The sequence below is a fragment of the Tyto alba genome, unplaced genomic scaffold (assembly GCF_018691265.1).
Source record: "Tyto alba isolate M040663 unplaced genomic scaffold, T.alba_DEE_v4.0 Super-Scaffold_18, whole genome shotgun sequence".
Lineage (NCBI taxonomy): Eukaryota > Metazoa > Chordata > Aves > Strigiformes > Tytonidae > Tyto > Tyto alba.
Window position 1 is genome coordinate 23750947 of NW_024881280.1, and position 18156 is coordinate 23769102.

At 40.7% G+C, this 18156-nt stretch overlaps 1 protein-coding gene across 5 annotated transcripts in view; it reads left to right on the forward strand.

The window, feature by feature from the left end:
* TTLL5 (tubulin tyrosine ligase like 5) overlaps positions 1 to 18156 on the forward strand; it is a 146612-nt gene that overhangs the window by 41927 nt on the left and 86529 nt on the right. For all 5 annotated transcript variants that reach the window (XM_042791291.1, XM_033008589.2, XM_033008590.2 and 2 more), the window contains 9 exons: positions 1267 to 1328; positions 2100 to 2191; positions 4714 to 4755; positions 10315 to 10428; positions 10807 to 10898; positions 11477 to 11539; positions 12487 to 12525; positions 13476 to 13621; positions 14643 to 14934. In XM_042791291.1, the coding sequence (XP_042647225.1) occupies positions 1267 to 1328; positions 2100 to 2191; positions 4714 to 4755; positions 10315 to 10428; positions 10807 to 10898; positions 11477 to 11539; positions 12487 to 12525; positions 13476 to 13621; positions 14643 to 14934 (942 nt within the window). The remainder of the gene's footprint in view (positions 1 to 1266; positions 1329 to 2099; positions 2192 to 4713; positions 4756 to 10314; positions 10429 to 10806; positions 10899 to 11476; positions 11540 to 12486; positions 12526 to 13475; positions 13622 to 14642; positions 14935 to 18156) is intronic.

Consider the following 18156-nt stretch of genomic DNA (forward strand, 5'->3'; position numbering starts at 1 on the left):
CAGTCCATCATCATTGTTAACACTTCATAATCTCCCATCATAGATGAATTTTGAAACCCTCCAGACTATTGTGTGGGGTTTCAATCTGCTTGGCTGAAACTTTAAGACTTTGGAGTCCAAGTAGAGCTCAGACATTATGCTTGATTTGAGTACGTAGATGTATGCTTGGGTTCAAATTTTTTGTCTAGTACTCTCTTTAGCTAAAAATCTGAAGAGTGAGTGTTGTTTTGTCCATTATGCTGAATTTGAGGATTTATTTTTGTAGATCTTCAACTATATGTGTCTTCTGGACTACCGTTTAACTTTACAGCACAGCTGCACAATACACTATTGTAGTACTGTGAATAATATTTCAGTTATGATGGTATAAATACGGTTTAAGTTATATGTTCCTGGAATAGCCATATCTGACCTTCCCCTTGATTTTTTTTTTCTACTTCTTCTTTATACTGCATAGACATTTTTTCAAACACTGTTCATAACCCTAGCTGCTACAGTACCCATTTTGTTTTCAGGTGCAACTAGAATGTTTCCACAACATTTAATTTCCTGGTTTGGTGGCTTGTGCTCATATACATAGACACTGAATTATTTGCACCCTTTACTACTTAAAACTCTAACTCACATCTGCATCATTTGCTTTGTTTTGATTGCCATTTTCTTTGTCCAAACTGTTGTCATCTATCACTGTGCTGTAGAACATGGCTGATTCCTCTGCTCCCAAGGAATCAAACTTTGTCTGTCTGATCTGAACTGTATTCATTGAATTTTTCAGTGGGTAAAATTATGGATGCTTCTCATCTGTCCCCACTGTCTGATCTCTTCATATCTATCACCTTCCCTAATCATTTGTTCCCATCCTTTAGAACTAACCTGTCTGATTTTATGATTTTATGTGGAAGAGGCATAGGTAGTTGTGGTTTTTAAGAATTCTGTGACAGCAACCTCTATCTACTCCATGAAGTGTAGCACAGATACATTCAAAGAAAATGTTTCTAGCCAAGCATATCTAAAACAAGGCCATAGGTTGCTGCATTAGAAGACTAAAGCTGTGAAAAAGAATAAACAGAAACAGATTAATCTGTTGCTGGTTTGTCTTTACCTGTGTTTGTGAAAATCACCTAGTTTTCCTCCCATGTTGATTATGTCTGTGTTAAGGACCAATATAAAGAAACTATATTGGAAGATATCTTGGATATTGATGCATTCCTCTCATTTAATGCCAGACAAATAATTCCTCTTGTCCTCTGTTGCATATGGGGATAGTGATGCTCCTTTGGACCTGAAGATCAAAGCTAGCATGCTCTCAGATATGTTCACTCTTGTAGGTGAGTGTTACAAAAAGCTCCTTCAGTCTTTCTCTCATTTAAAACCCATAAAAGGTAGTTTTATGAGCTGCACATTATTAGATGAGTATAATAGAGGAGAAATCTAGTTAAGGAGAGCAACAGTTTTAGCACTAGGAAATTGTATGTGGAAATTTCAGCTTCAGAATAATCTGGTTGCTTGTGGTGCTTTGGTATTACAAGTCCCTAGTTTGGTATTTGAAGACACTACTCTTTCTCTTTAGCGGGTGACTTCTGTTTAGCCCTCAGAATCAGTATTCCTGTTTGGTTTTTTTTTTTTTTTTTTTTTTAGGTTGAATGTATGGGTTCTGGTTAGCCAATGTTAGGAGTGGAGTTATGATTGTGAAAGCTGCATGACAGTCTAGTGCACAGCACCTTTTAGGCATTCCTGGTACATCTTGGTTCAGTTACTTGATTCAATTTACCCGTAATACTAAAAGAGGCAGAGTTGTCATCTGGTAGCCTGCTCAGTGTTTAAGAAATGGAGCCTATCTCTAAGCTGCTATTCAGTAAACCATCTTACTGATTTAAGTACTTGGTTTTGAGCAAGTTCCAGTTTCATTCAAAAAACGTAATGCGATGTACAGTTTGCGATTAAACAAAACAAGGTATAGAAAAGAAAAGCATCCTTTTTTGGTCCTTGGGCAGGGACAGGAAGATCATGTATAGACTGAGGTCATTAACAGGAATGCTAGGTTTATATTTCAGGGTTTGGCAGTCTTAAAGTTCTCATGTGTCTCCTGATGCCCATAGGCTTTGTGTGCCAGGATCCAGGCCAACGGTCAAGCAGGACCTTTTATCATTCATCTGAATCTGTCAGGAGAAATATGTACCAGAAGCTGCAGGTAAGTGACTTCAAAAAGCCAGAGCTGAAGAGGATAGCAGGGAAGTCGTTCTCATTGGATTTGGCTCACAGGTGAGAGAGCCAAGGAGTGAGGTTATTTGGATTTCTAGCATACCTACAGAAGAAACTCAGGGGATGCACCTGAGCTATGGGCTATTCAGCCACTTTTGTTTTGTTGTGGACAACAAGCTTCCAGAACCCTAGAGCTTTATGAATGTCAAGACCTTCTTCTAGGCAGAAAGAGCCTTTTGCGTTTGAAATTTAAGGCTTCTTTCCCATTCACTCCTGGAATATCTCACTTTCTTTCCTGTGGATCCTTGGACTGGGGCATTATGTGGCTAGCTGTGACTGTCCATTACTTTTTCTGCTGAGATAGTGCTTTCTTAGTACTGTAATGCCGAAGGACAGTTTTTCTCTATCTCTTTTTGGCTGGGATGGATTCTAAAAATATCTATGGAAGTGGAGCACTCACAAAAGACAGGGAGTTCCCCTATGTCATTTGGACTTTCAAATGCCATTTCTCCTCAGTCAAATAGGCAAGCGGTATATCTTGACACTCTCTGTAGCTGATGCATATGCTCCTGTGAGGGACATGCAGCATGGCTGTATAGCTCAAGTTCAGTTAGGAAATGGAAAGTTGTTTTTGTTCAGTGGCAGAGTACCAATACACTGTCCATTTTGGCATAGAGGAGACTCACAGAAATTGCAACGTTTTGCTCCTTGTAAAACTCTGAGTCTTGAGTCACTAGGAGAGAGGTGAATAGCTGGTAAGGTGAGATTTGAGTATTTATAGGATGTATGGCTAAGTCCAAAGCTTCTAAGGCCAATTTAATAGATAGGATTTCATACAGATCCCTCTGACCATAAAGGTGGTCTTTGTGACAGACAAAAGGTATGTCAGATAAACTAGGAACCATTCCAGAAAAAGTAACCTTTTCTCTTAGAGTAATGTGATCAGATCTTGATGATTTGATGTCTTTTATCTTAATTTATACAAGACAGTCTCAGAAAATTGATCTGTTGGGAAGCATTGAATTTTAAGGAGGCTTTAAACTTAGAGATTTATTTTGCCTGAAAAACCCACAAATAGGTGTAAGACCTGGCCAGTTGAAATGTGCAAAGATTCATATGTCAGAGCAATGGTTATGAGACAGGATTCACTTATCTTTTGGGACAGGTGTCCCCCTTACCTGTGTTTGCCAGGAATGTGCTTATAATCTAGTGATAAAGTTTTATAGCATGTTTTTCTTAAGTACCTAAATGGAAAACCCACGGCTAAATAGTTGTATAGATCTTTACATGCTTCAAGAATGGTTTGGCCTGCTCTTTGCTGAATGTATTTTATTTTAGATTGTTGGATCTTTGATACTTCTGTTCGCAGTCACAGTTGCAAAGGGTACTTTGAACCTCTTTTGTTTTTCTTAACACCTTTGTGATGTCTGAAGTTTTGATAGTTCATGTAGGCTATCTTTAATCACTGTAAAAGCTGCTTCTTTGGAAAGATGCTGATACCAGCATTCTTGGTCATGAGATAGTTATTCTGTTTTCTGAGTTTCAGCAGACTGGACTTCAAGTTCCTTTTGCAATTTCTTTGGTTTGACTCTGATAATTTCTCCCTCTAGGGAAATGAACAATTTAGCTGATTCCTTTGTAACTTATTGTTGATTTGGGTTGGAGCTCTTTCAATTAATCATAAGCAATAAAAGAACCTTGACCTGTTTTGTATAGACCAACTGTAGAGAAGAACTTGGCAGTAGTACAGCAAGAAATGATAGATAGGTCTCTTGAGAATCCTTTCTTACACCATTTGCTCCTCTTAGGCAGTGGAGAGGAGGAAGGCAGCCTGAATACCACTGAAGGCAAGAAAAATCTAAACTCCTACGATAATAGTTTTATTTTGAACGTACCCCTGTCATTAAACTGATCTTTCCTGTAGGCCTGATTCCAGATAAGTAATACAGAATACTTTTTGACATTCTATTGATGTTTCTTACACCTGTTTTGGAATGTTAAATAGAATCTTGTTTCTTGACAAGAACTGAAATATTGTTGAGATATTTAAATGAAATGGCTTCTGGAATTTCAGGACTTTTACTATTTTTTTTACCCCTTCCATTCTATGAACAATTCTACTTGACATTGTCTGATTCTCCTTAATATGTAGCTATTTAATATTTTCCTTTCTTATCTTACAAAAGTATGAATTTTGATCAATGGAGTTGAGTTCATTAATCCATTCTGCAGAGCTCTTTTCTGTGTGCTTTTGAAAATTATGTATATGTCCAGATGCATTCTGCACAGCTGAGCCCATCTGAGGTTAAGATTAATGCTGTGTTTGGAGTGGGGACAGGATACATTTGTGGAGGATACGAGGAAAATCTGAACTGAGAGGATGGAAACTGTTAGATATATCTGTGGACTCCCTTTTGCTTTAGGGCACTCACCATTCCTTTGCAGTGTGGTTAGGGATGCTAATGTCTTGGAGAACACAAGGTTTATATTCTCTTTGTGTGTCTTTTGCAGCGTCCTGTGTCTGCGCAGTCGCAAACAGCAAACACCAGATTGGTAAGTACCCTTCAGCTCCCTTCACCAATATAAGGGATATAATTTCAAATGTTACCTTGTACAATACTTCTGGCACAATTGGTCCCAAAATATATTTTGCAGCCAAATAGCCTGGTGGGGAGGGAAATCAACAAAGAAAGAGGAGATGTATAGGTACTGGTGTATGATTCCATGTGGCAAGAGTAAAGGTTGGAATAACATTTACATCAGTTCTAGCAACCTAAAAAAAGAGTAGGTGAGGTGTGCTGAGAGTGAAGGTCAGCTGGGTCAAATCCCTCAAAGTTTTTAAGCCTACATGTATTTCTAAACTGCATTTTAAAGAAATGGGATATAGATGTTTAAAGATAAAGCTGTCAATCTGATGCTCAAATGATGAAGACAGTGACAGCACAGTGTTCTGGATTTGGTAGCTTTCCTTTGAAAAGGAAAGTTCAAAACCAAAGGAAGAGCTGGTGAAGGCAGCAGCAAAAAGGAGTGTCACACCAAAAGGGAGGAGGAGGAGGAATTTTTGTCTTATGTGCTACAGGGGATGGAATAAGTCTGAATGAAAAGGATAGCACAGGTGAATCTGTATTGACAAAATTCACGTGGTCCTGTAAGAGAAGTAATTATTTTCTGTGAGACAGTCATCTGAAGGAAACTGCAAAAATTTGAGAGTCAACTGGGTCAAAATAGATACAGAGATAAGAAGGATTTCTTAAAGGTAATGGAAAAGTGTAGAATTATCGTTAGCATAAGTTAGACTGATCCACCTTTCTACATGTCATATTTGGCACCCTTCTTGCGAGCCATATGGACAAATCAATGTTAGTTTACTATTCTAAGCACCTGGTTGTATAGGAACACTGTAAGCATTATTTTGTGGCTGGGCTACCTGCATTAACATAATAGTGATGATTCTAATTTTTTTTGAGGTTTCCCAGCAGGAAGGAAGGTAGAACAGATGGAATCATCTTGAGAACCTAATTCATTCTATGCACTGCCGTTTATGTCATTCTGTGTAAGTTTAGCTGAGGCTAAGAGAAAATAGTCTTATTGAATAATGAGGTTTCATAGAAAATAGGAAGTTTTGTGCCAGCTGCTGTCAGTGCTTAGTATAATTAGAATCATGATGTGGGAACCAGAGATGCTTGCAGAATTTGGAGATAAAACAAACTGGTTGGGTTTATCTATACTTTTAAAGATAAGCTGGGTCAAGGAGGAAACAAGATCTTTGTGAAGTTGGAGACATTTCTGTGCTACAGCCAGAGACAAATCTGCAGTGAAACTCTGAAAAAAGCATTTATACAGGAAGTTCAGTAAACTTAGAGTTTTTCTCTAGCATTTTGACAGTAGTATAGTTTATTCTCAGCCATATGCCAGAGCTACACTAGTTGTAGGAGGCAGAGATGTCAATATGTAGGCATACATTTTCTGTTTGGAAATAATCTCCACTGTAACAAGACAATAGAGATTATTTCATTGAAGTATTTTCTTAGTAAAGGAGATCATCTGATAGGATGAAAAATTTCCTGTAATAGTCTCTTTGAGCAGCAGTTCTCACATGATGATTGTTATGGCAGTGTCAGGAAATGTTTTTTAAGAAGAGGTTACCTAGCAGGAGATTTTAGAGGAAGTTATTACACGAAGTTGATGAGCTGTGCTTTTGAAACCAAGGAAAGCTTAGGAAGAAAGATTAAAAGCCTTTCAGCTTAATGCCATCTACAGCATCAAACAAACCAGTTTGACTACTGACATTTTTATTTCTTCTGCAAATGCTTGTGTCTCCTACCTTCTCATCCAGATTGTCTCATTTTCTCTTGTTTTATTTAATCAGTTTTCATTAGGCTTAACAAAGTGTTTAAGCTGGCCCCAGCTATGTCTCTTTTCTCTTTGGATCCTTCTGTGCCAATCACTGCAGTGCAGTGTAACATATTCTAATGCAATGCCTATTTCTCTTACAATTGATTCATCTGCAGATTCTGAATAGCTGCTTGCAATTTCTAATGAAACAGAGTGAATGGAATTACATTCCAATAGTCCTTACAAATAAAGATACAACCTGATCTTGCCATGACTTTTATTTGTATCTGAGTAGTATGGGATATTCTCCTAGGCTTATACATCTCAAGGTTTTTGTCATATTTTTCTCTTCTTTCTTGATTAAGAAAGCTCTCTGTGCATTCTTTGCTCAGTATAGTGCTAAAACAAAATTTGAATTTTGTTTAAAGGCATGAGACCTTCTCAGCTAGACTCTTTTAATGCTATTTTTACAGAGGTAGTTTATCTGAACCAGGCCTAAGACCATGTCGTGGTTTCGGCCTGATTGACAGCCAACCACAATGCAGCACCTCTCTCTCCCTTCCCCTCCGGCAATGAGAAGGGACAGAGAGCCAGGCTTGGGGTTCAAGATAGGACTGGGATGGGGGAAAATCCCCCTTTTATGATCATGAGCAAAAGGCAGACTCGTTAGGGGAAGAAAAAAAAGAACATACATTTATTACAGACACTAACAACACATAACAGAGTAGGACAGTGAGAAGCATTGCCACATCTTGAGAACACCTTCCCCCCACTCCTCCCTTCTTCCCGGGCTCAGCTCTGCTCCCGATATCTCTCCCTCCTCCCCCAGGGGCGCAGGGGCAGGGAATGGGGGGTGCAGTCAGTGCTGCCACTTCCTTCATCTTCGGTGAGGGGAGTGTCCAAAACTTGTTACCCCCTGCTCCATCGTGGTCCCCCTCTCACAGGAGACAGTCCTCCACAAACTTTCTCTGACTTGAATTCCTCCCATGGGCCGCAGCGTTCCCCACACTGCTCCGTCATGGGTCACCAACTTCCTCCGACTGGATTCCCTCCCACGGCTGCAGCCCTTCCCGAGCTGCTCCGGCGTGGGACTCCCCCGCATGCTGCAATCCTCCCAGCACTGAATTACAGCAGCGGGGCTACCTTTTTCCATGAGACCCCGGCCTTCTTCGGGCACAGAACCTTGATCAGCCGAGCAGGAACGACAGGCTGTAAATCAATGTCTGCTCCACCGTAGATCTTCATGGGTGGCAGGGGGGGGCCGCCCTGCCGTCTCACCACAGGATACAGGAGGGTCTCTGCTCCGGCACACCTCCCCCCTCCTTTCTTCCTCCGTTCCTCCACTGACCTTGGTGTTCACGCAGCTGCAGCAACTCCTCCTCACCAGTCCGACTGCCCGTCACCACGTCCCTTCTTAAATACGTTATCGCAGAGGCGCAGCTGATTGGCTCAATTTCCCAAACAGAAGTGGAGCTTCGAGAAGCTTCTCACAGGGGGCCGCCCCTATAGCCCCCTCCCCTGCCACCAAAAAACTCCACCACTCACTCAGCCCAGGACATTCCACCCCTCGCCTCTGCGAATCACATATTTAAGAATTAAGAGATCCAACATTCAGTACAGAAAACAGTATACACATCAACATCAGAACAAAGAGTAGGCAAAACCAGACTGAAAGGAACTTCCCCACACCCATATACTGACAGAATACTGAGACACAATACAGAACATCCACCCATAGTCCCTTCACCACACCTGAAAAAAAAAACTTCCCCACAATTACAACTACAGACATTACAGAGATCATTCCACTAACGGAGTTCAGTCTGTATTTTGCTCATTACCTCTCCCAATTAATATCCTTATCAAATCGCAACCCTCTACCCCACGTTGGGCGCCAAAAAACTGTCGTGGTTTCGGCCTGATTGACAGCCAACCACAATGCAGCACCTCTCTCTCCCTTCCCCTCCGGCAATGAGAAGGGACAGAGAGCCAGGCTTGGGGTTCAAGATAGGACTGGGATGGGGGAAAATCCCCCTTTTATGATCATGAGCAAAAGGCAGACTCGTTAGGGGAAGAAAAAAAAGAACATACATTTATTACAGACACTAACAACACATAACAGAGTAGGACAGTGAGAAGCATTGCCACATCTTGAGAACACCTTCCCCCCACCCCTCCCTTCTTCCCGGGCTCAGCTCTGCTCCCGATATCTCTACCTCCTCCCCCAGTGGCGCAGGGGCAGGGAATGGGGGGTGCAGTCAGTGCTGCCACTTCCTTCATCTTCGGTGAGGGGAGTGTCCAAAACTTGTTCCCCCCTGCTCCATCGTGGTCCCCCTCTCACAGGAGACAGTCCTCCACAAACTTTCTCTGACTTGAATTCCTCCCATGGGCCGCAGCGTTCCCCACACTGCTCCGTCGTGGGTCACTAACTTCCTCCGACTGGATTCCCTCCCACGGCTGCAGCCCTTCCCGAGCTGCTCCGGCGTGGGACTCCCCCGCATGCTGCAATCCTCCCAGCACTGAATTACAGCAGCGGGGCTACCTTTTCCCATGAGACCCCGGCCTTCTTTGGGCACAGAACCTTGATCAGCCGAGCAGGAACGACAGGCTGTAAATCAATGTCTGCTCCACCGTAGATCTTCATGGGTGGCGGGGGGGGCCGCCCTGCCGTCTCCCCACAGGATACAGGGGGGTCTCTGCTCCGGCACACCTCCCCCCTCCTTTCTTCCTCCGTTCCTCCACTGACCTTGGTGTTCACGCAGCTGCAGCAACTCCTCCTCACAAGTCCGCCTGCCCGTCACCACGTCCCTTCTTAAATACGTTATCGCAGAGGCGCAGCCGATTGGCTCAATTTCCCAAACAGAAGTGGAGCTGACGTGGAGATGGGGGAGCTTCGAGAAGCTTCTCACAGGGGGCCGCCCCGATAGCCCCTCCCCTGCCACCAAAAAACTCCACCACTCACTCAGCCCAGGACATACCAGCTAAAATGTATTTGAGAACCTGTTCAAAGATTTCAGTCTTGTTGGGATTTTATAATCTTGCTAGCTTGAAGACACTTTGATTACCTGACCTTTGTTAGAATTGATCAGGACTGCTCATCAGGTTAAGAATGAGCTTGGAGAGACTGTCTGCAAGTTATTTCTTTTCTTATTTTAAAAATTTGCGTATGTATGCAAGTTTGCATGATGTATCTATGTACCTATACAAGATCTGTCAAGTGTGAGAAGTAGCAAGTTGAGATCCAGCAGTATAGTAACACAAGAGTAACAGGTGGTGAACTGAATTTTTAACTTTTTCCCTGCAACTTTATCTCATCGGTGAGTTACAGTTCTGTTCTACTGTAGCAACACAACTGGAACAGAGAATCATGGTTCTGGTACCACTGAGGTGTGAATCCAAGTGTATTTGGGGCTTGTGAGTGTAAATGCTGGCTCTAGTGCCTCTTAGGTGAGGAATTTTCTGCATGAAGTACTGGCTTTGGTGCTTTTGGGTTTGTCTCATGTTTTTCTGGAAGGGACCAGGGTGTAAATACTGGCACTGATGCCTGAATTGTGAGTCCTGATGTGCTAAAAACTGGGATTGTGAATACTCACACTTGGAGCCTGCTGGGGTGTGGAGTCTTCAACAGCTGGAGTGTGGAATTGTGAATTGTGGCTATAGTACTTTGGAGTGTAGATTCTGCTGGGAATGAGGTCTTGGAATTTGAATGTAAATTTTTTTTTTTAAGTAAGTTGAGAAAGGAAAAGGGAAAAATCTGGATTCACACTGTCTCTACAGCGTACCCGTCCTCTGTCTGCTAGTGATGCTGAAATTAAAAACCCAGTGACCTCAGGGAAGGAAAAAGCAACAGGAAGGCAAGGCACTTCTGTGCTAGGTCTCTCCATGGAGGAGGTAAGTCAGCTTATTAAATATCTTTTATTTACCTTAGCTTTCACGCAATATATGGGGTTATTTGCTCAGCAAAGAGCAAGTGCAAGTATATGAAAAACATGACAGAAGAAGTTTAATTTTTGAAACAGAACTACTGAGTTTTACTGCTGGTACTGCCCTTGCCCTCAGTTATGCCAGGCAGACAGACATATGTGCTCCAAGCAGTAATAAACCCTTTCAGAATTTAAATGCAAGATAAAGTTGCTTAAGGATATCATATGTACCCAGCCCACTCTTAGGACTACTGTAATAGTCTTGTCCTCTGAAACTCAGAGATTTTTCTAGGGTTCATTCTTCATTGTATTTTCCTAGCTATTTTTTTTCTCTTTTTATTCCAAGATAAAAGTTCTTCGTCGCGTGAGAGAGGAGAATGAACGGAGAGGAGGCTTCATCCGGATATTCCCTACCCCATTAACATGGGACCTTTATGGGTAAGAATAAAAATCCAATAAGATGGCTCAGTGTTGCACTGATGCTCTGTGTTGTGGGATATTCTGTATTAGGTATATGTAGATCAACTAGTTTAGCAGTCAGAAAGACATGTACTGAGGGTTCTGGTAGAGTTTCTTTTAGTGTTGAGGATGCTACTGCTTTGCCTAACCGTACCTTATGGAAGGCTATCGAGCATTGTTTCTGATGTTGCTTTTCTTTCAGAATAAAAATGTCTTCAGATAATCCATTCCGGCTATCTGCTTTTACATCCTAGAGTTGCACATACTGTGTACTCTGTCACTAGGCCATAAACACAATATAGGACTCATCCAGTGAGTGATACTATATTACGGTTTTCTAATTTTTTTTCCAGTCTGTAATGTTTCTTTGTGTCTCTTGGCTTACCAGGAGCTTCAGCTGAGAAGTGTTAGCTCTATTACCTTCCTCTTTTCTGTTATGGTACAGCATATTGTGTCAATCCAGTTCTGGGATGTTTTCTATAGATCATTTATTTCTGTATTCTGCCTTTCATTGTGTTTAGCTTGATCTCAATACATCTTGTATTTTGTTTTTCTAGATCCTTTTTAGAGCACAAGACTTCAATGAACTACATGCTGGCTACACGTCTGTTTGAGGACAGGTAGAAAGCTTTTCTATTGGGAGGGAGGCAAAGGTCACAGACAGAGTGAAAGGGATTGATTCCTCACTTATCCAATGTTACAAACACTGGTGTGTGATTTACAGGGGTGGTGATAGTTGTGCATGTCTTCTCTAATGTGCCAGTGACTGTGAAGGTTTCTCACATTTTCACATGTTGCACTTCTAAATCCAAGGGCAAAAAGGACAATACACAAAAGCTATGGGAGTCATTGGAGTGAAAGAATTACTATGGACATGGAAATCCGTCAAGTGCCTAGGTTTCTCTATGAAGGGATTGTATGTGGTCCTTGCTTACCTTTTGTTTCAAATTTAAAGTCACATTAGAGCTTGTCTTCATGTAAAGTAAGCACTGAAATTTACTCCAAAGATTTAGTAACCCTATTTCTTGACCTGTGCAAGCATGATTTGATGTCTTTTTCTCTGGGTTGTTCTTGGGTGGAAATGACAATTCATGCCACTAGCTGAACTTCCATTGGGAGTTCTACGCAATATCTTTCACTGTATGTTTGACACCCTTCCTTCTCAACAGTTTTTCTTACCCAAATTTGAAATCCACAATAAAGTAACTACAGAGTAAGGATGAAGCGGCTGACTGAGGAGGAGACAATATTTACAGAAGCTCTTCCTGCATCAGCACTGTACAGTTTTTTGGGTATTTTTTGCTGTACACTTCCAGGGATGTGACTGGTGGGTAACTCCAAATGACACATTCTCCAAGTTAAGCCATACAGCTGCAAGAATTGGTTGTAGAACAGCTGCTCAGATTTTTTCTTTTGGAGCCTTTTTTTTTTTCTCCTTTAAGATAGAACTTACAAGGGATTCTGTAAATTTGGCCTTTCTGTTGTACATATGAAAGACTTTGGAGGCTTGTTAATGCAGCAGATGATCCAGAATGGAATGTAATTTTTGCTGGTTTTCCCTTTGTAGGGGTAAGATGAAAAGAGACTTCATCACTGGGAGATCCCGGTAAATGGCTTCTTACATAATTTGTGCTTTGTATGATTTATTCTAAATCTAGATTTCCACAGCTTCCATCTTTCAAGTCCTGGGTCAACACCTTTTCTACCTTAAATCTGTCAAACTAACTTTAGAAAAGTAAATACAGTGAGCAAAGAGTATCCCAGCATGAGGAGAGGATAAGTTTTGTTAGATTAGACCTTAAAATTGCTCCTGTTTGGCTTCCTACTGTGGCATTCCTGCCATATTGATGAGCCTCATCATTGAGCTGTCTCAGAAGATCTCATCATGCATAAGGTTTTGGATTTCATACACCCATCTATTCGCTTCGCTAGATCTAAAAGATAAATGGAGCAACAGGAGTTTTCTGTGTAAGTTCCCACTTAGATCATAAAGAGTACTTTGCTGGATCTTTGTGCACAGACAGAAAGTTGTTATGTTTGTCTCCCTTAACTAATCTGGCAGGGCTCCTTCTCCCTTGGTTTAGGCAGAACTTGTAGAAAGGTTGTAATTTTTCACTTAGATTATGTTAAAATTCTTATTTCTGACCAAACAGTGAAGAACAAGCTGTCTACATAAAAGTTTCAGAATACTGGCCTCGGGTCTGTGTGCTCTCTTCCCACTCCCCTCCATTGTTTTGTATTCTTGCAATTTAATTTTCCTTATTAATTGTGCCTTGAGCTGCTGCATGGTGTACAGATGCTGCTCGGTTACAAAAGCACCACACTAGATAAGTACATTTTGGGGCTCTGAGAAATGATGTTCTGTCAAGTACTTGCAAGACTCCTTTCAAATATTTGCAGGCTTTAAATAGAGCAAAGTTAGACTGATCATAAATATTTCTTCCTTGTGTTAGGAAAACTGTTTTGTGAAGAAATTTAATCTACTAATGTCTCGTGTATCATCAGGGAGAGAAGTATAAAGGGAGATTGAGCATGTCTCTTTATTACCCTTCCCAGAGCAGGTCTTAATGGAAGGCTGGATATGAGGCTGGAAGCTGTAGACTCTCATGCTCTCTTTTATGAGAGAAAGCTTGTTTCACTGGAGTTACGGAAGCGCCGGCGATGTCATGGCAAGGCTAGAGCAGCACGAACACGATCATCAGGTATGCATGATTAGAGTCTTAGGTGAGCAGCTAGAGAAAAACAAGCAAGCAAAGACTTTTAAATTTGAAATGTGTGAATTGAGGTTGTTCTGGCCTTTGTAGTCCCTAAAGAGATTCACAGGTTGAAGTTAATAGTTTTCATTTCAAATGTTAATATTCACATTTCATTCCTCTTCTGAGATTCCTGCCTTCTTAGTGCCTAGAATTTAATTCCCACCATTCCACATCCCTATGTATATGACTAAAGGTAATCAATATTTTCTTGAAGATGAGCTTGCAGTTATATTTTGGGTACAAGAATTCAGCAGTATGTGTGCCTCTACAGTCCTCCAGTTTTTCAGAGAAAGATGAAAACTTGGGACCTTCCAGGCTGGTTCTCTTACGCAGCAGTGACTCTTAAGCTGTTGAAAAGAAAGAAATCCTTCTTATCCAAGCTGATGTGGGAAAAACTTAAAAGGGTACAGAGGTGAATGATCCTCACAAGTGGCTGTTCCTGAAGCTGTTATCTAAGCTCTTTCTAGTAGCTATGTGGTACTGACTGCAATGGGAGAGATTGTATGATATAAAATAATTTTTGGTGCTATGTTATGTGATCTTTATTGGCACATGTGGAAGTTTAGATTTCGTAGCTTTGTTTTTTCTGACACACAAAAATATAAAAATTAGTATATATGTCAAGTTTGAGTGTATATATATGTCAGCGTATATGTAAAAATCAGGATAAAATACAGGAAAATGCCCTTGTTTTATTTGATTTTTTTTTCCCATTTGTAAAGTTAAGACAAGAATATTGGTTAGTCTTCTCTGATACTGGGAAAATGGGCTTCTCAACTGTTTGATACACAAGCAGAAAGACAAAGATTAATAAAGAGCAGCGATACTTAAAATGCTATTCTCAAATGATGGCGTTCTGTCCTAGCAGAAAAGAGTTTAGAAGTAAACCAAAGGGTATAAATAGCAGGACAGGTTTCCCCACTTCTTTTTTACTTAACCAACATTGGTGATTTCTCCTCTACTTCAGGGACATCAGAACCAACAAAGCTGTCCCTCAAGTCAGACACAGAAGGTGAGGAGGAAGAGGAGGTGGATGCAGATGAAGATGAAGAGCTAGATAGAACTGTTGGCTCTCTTTCGGACACCCAGGTGAAAAGCAAGCCAAAGCTCTCTGACTTGGTGAAAACTACTTGTAAGGAGAGGTTACCAAAAACACTTGACAAGAAAACTGGAAATGGAAAAGAGCTGTTTCTTCGAAAAAAAGACTCAGAATCTCAGTTTAACTTGCTGCAGATTCTTCAAAAGCATGGAAACTTGAGGTGAGAGATTTCTGCATATTGCCTTGAGTTTTGACTAGCAACTATTATTGGTTAAAATATGGAGGATTTACACTTGGTGCCACATTATGAATGAGTGTGAGGAGATAAGAGGTCCCTAGAGAAAGAGGCCTGGATTTTTGTCTAACTGTGGGTTGCCATAACAGCTAGTTGCCACAGAAGGGAGATAGTTTACCTAAATGCCTGACCTGTTGGATCAATATGAAGCATAAGCAATAGTTTCCTTTGCTATTCTTTAATCTGGTGATGTAAGCTGTTCTTTGGTCAACTTGGGCTTCTAAAATGCCTCTCTGTCTTAATGCAGGGAGCCTACTATTCTAAAATTTGTATTTTCCTTCTTTGCATTTCCAGTGAAGTGGCTATAAACATATGTTAAACTATTGAAGAAAGGTTGGGTAGGAATACCTCGGTGCTTACCCTCCATAAAACTACTTTTCTCATTTTTGTGCTTTTTTTTTTTTTTGATAGAAATTTAACCTCTAATAATAATCTCTGATCAAGGTCATCACCACCTGAGAGCAAGATAGGAGATCATTTGAGAGTGACAAGTTATTGAAACATCTCATTGCCTGCTGTTGAGTATGACAGCGTGGAGCAGAGTATGTTCTGATGTGTGGCTCTTGCCTGAAAAAAGAGAGGTGCTGGGGGAGATTCTATAGAATAATAACAACCAGGGTTCTACTCGATGTTTAGAAGCGTGATTCTCCCCTTAAATGTGGGTAGTAAAACTGTCTACCTGCAGATGGACAGGAAGGGCAAAAAGCAAGACTGATCATATGTATCTGTGTAGGAGGATTTTACATTTTCTAGATAAGAAGCATTATGTTTTCTGTGAAAAATAATTCTTCTCCAAAGGTAGAGAAAATAACTGTTGCTTGTTATTGCTTTCTTAGTTTAGTTTCTGAGAGGATTTATGAATTGTCAAATGGATTTGAGGATTATTCTGATGTCTTCTTGTGGCAACGACATTTGTTGTCATGATAGGGATGATTTTGAAACGTGTTTTGAGGATGAACCATAGCAATGCTGTCATCTACTTATATATAGAACTGACGCCTGCCAAGAGCATAAGCTCTGTCTGGTGTTCCTGGCAGAATCTTGCTCAGCACCCAGTACTGTTGGGATTCCCCACAGAAGAGTGTAAGGCTTGTGGTGACTCATGTTCCAGGATTGTGCTGGGTTTGGCCCCATCTAATCTGTCATTGATGAAGGCTTTGATTGTGGGGTCAACAGGCAGAGGAGCTGAAGTAATGAAATTTTCATCCAAAAGAAATCAGGCCTGTTCCAGTAAGTTTTTGTAAGTGGTAGGACTTCTCTCTCCTTTAGTCGGCCTGATGAGGCAATTTCTCTGTCGTCTCCATGTTGGGCGTTACTGGTGAAGAGGTGACAGTCAAATGAAATGTGTTCCTCCAACTGTGCTGTTCCCAGGGAAGTAAGAAGAAAAGGAAGTTACTTGTTCCTGCGTTTAAGGCCTCAGGTTTCAATATTCCACACAGTGGAGGACAGGCAGTGTTATACATGGACCTTCTTCAGTTTCCCATTTTGTAATCACAAAAGTATCAGGTGCAGACCAAGAATTGTATTACTGTGCTGATGTTGATAATGGGGGGCGGTCCTTACTTCCTAAAAGCACAAATCTTGAACTCCTGGTCATAAGATGTTTGAGTTACACCTAAAACAAACCTGGCAGCCTTAGATACCCTTCAGAGGAGAGACTTTTCTGATATATCGTGGTCTAATGTATAGATTATTTGTTCTTAGTCAGAGTTTAGAGTGTTCTCCTAATGTTCTACGCATGTGAGAAGAGAAGGTAGGTGTGGTGACCAGCAGCATACAGAGATTAGAGGTGTTATAAAGCCTGCTGCGCATTGTGGAGTTCACTGGAAGACACAAATTGAACCAGGTATTTTTACCATGTTTTAATTACTGCAGTACTGGTACAGCTATCCACAGAGGATGTTATTTTGAAACTCTTGTGAACTCATTTGCTTAGCCCCTCTTTGGGTCTGGCATGGTCTTCCAGAAGCATCAAAAGCTAATGATTAAGCACATGCATGAATACTTCTAATGTGTTTTATTTTAACTTCAAGTCTTACCTAAACTGATGCACTGATCTCTGACAGTGCTACTATGTTGTATGATTTCTATGGAACGCTGTAACAAAGTGTTCATGGAATTTGCAGACATATAAAACAGGAAGACTAAATTTCTGGGCAGAGTTTTTAATGAAATTTCAGGGACTCATGTACCTGAAAGTCATGAGGACCATATACGTATCCGAGAATATTCCTAAGAGGCAGAGAATAAGTAGAGAAAAAATGGTGAGGTTTCTCAAGAATCAGTCTGAGGCTAATTTTAATAATCCAAGAATGACAGAAAATGTAGAATGCTAATGAAATTTGCTGATGGAAAAGATTTGGGGATTATTATCATGAGAGAAAACTAGTGGAATAAATATGGGAAGAACTGGATGACCTTGAGGATAGGACTAATATTACTAGAATTAAATTCAGTAGCACAAAGGCAGGGGTGTTCTTTTAAGAACTAGTAATTTACAGCAGGAATTCTATCAACTGTGTGTTCATCAAATGGAAATGAATTATAAGGAAAAATATCTTGCATGTCTGTTGATCATAGGAGGTTTGCGAAGCTCTAGCTCGTGCATGCATGAAAACACCAAATGTGGTCCAGGTTTTATCACATGAGATACTTCTGAGACTGTGGAATATTGTATACATTTGCTATCACCCATGTTCATGGAAGGTAAATTGTGACTGGAACAGGTGGAGATGAGCTGCTAGTCTCATCATGTCACCAGTGTGGGTGCTTTGTTAGAAGACACTGAAAGATGTGGATAGTTCACACTAACAAAATGAAAAGTATGAAAGGATGTAATTGCTGGTAATAAATATATTCAAGGTAGGAGACCTGTCGGGGTGAAATTAAGATACGGGACAATGTTGGAGAAAGAAAAAGCAAATATAAACTGCTCATGAATGAAGCTGGGCTTGGTAGTAAAAGAAGGTTCCTAATTATTAGAACAGTAAGTTCTGGAATAATATTCCAGGAAAGTAATGGGTTGATAATTCTAGTTTGTTTTAAGATGAAACTTGATAATTTTATAGAAAAGATTAGGACATTGCCTGTGATAGAATGGGAATCTGTCACTGACATTAAAGCCCATCTGCTTCTACATTCTTATGA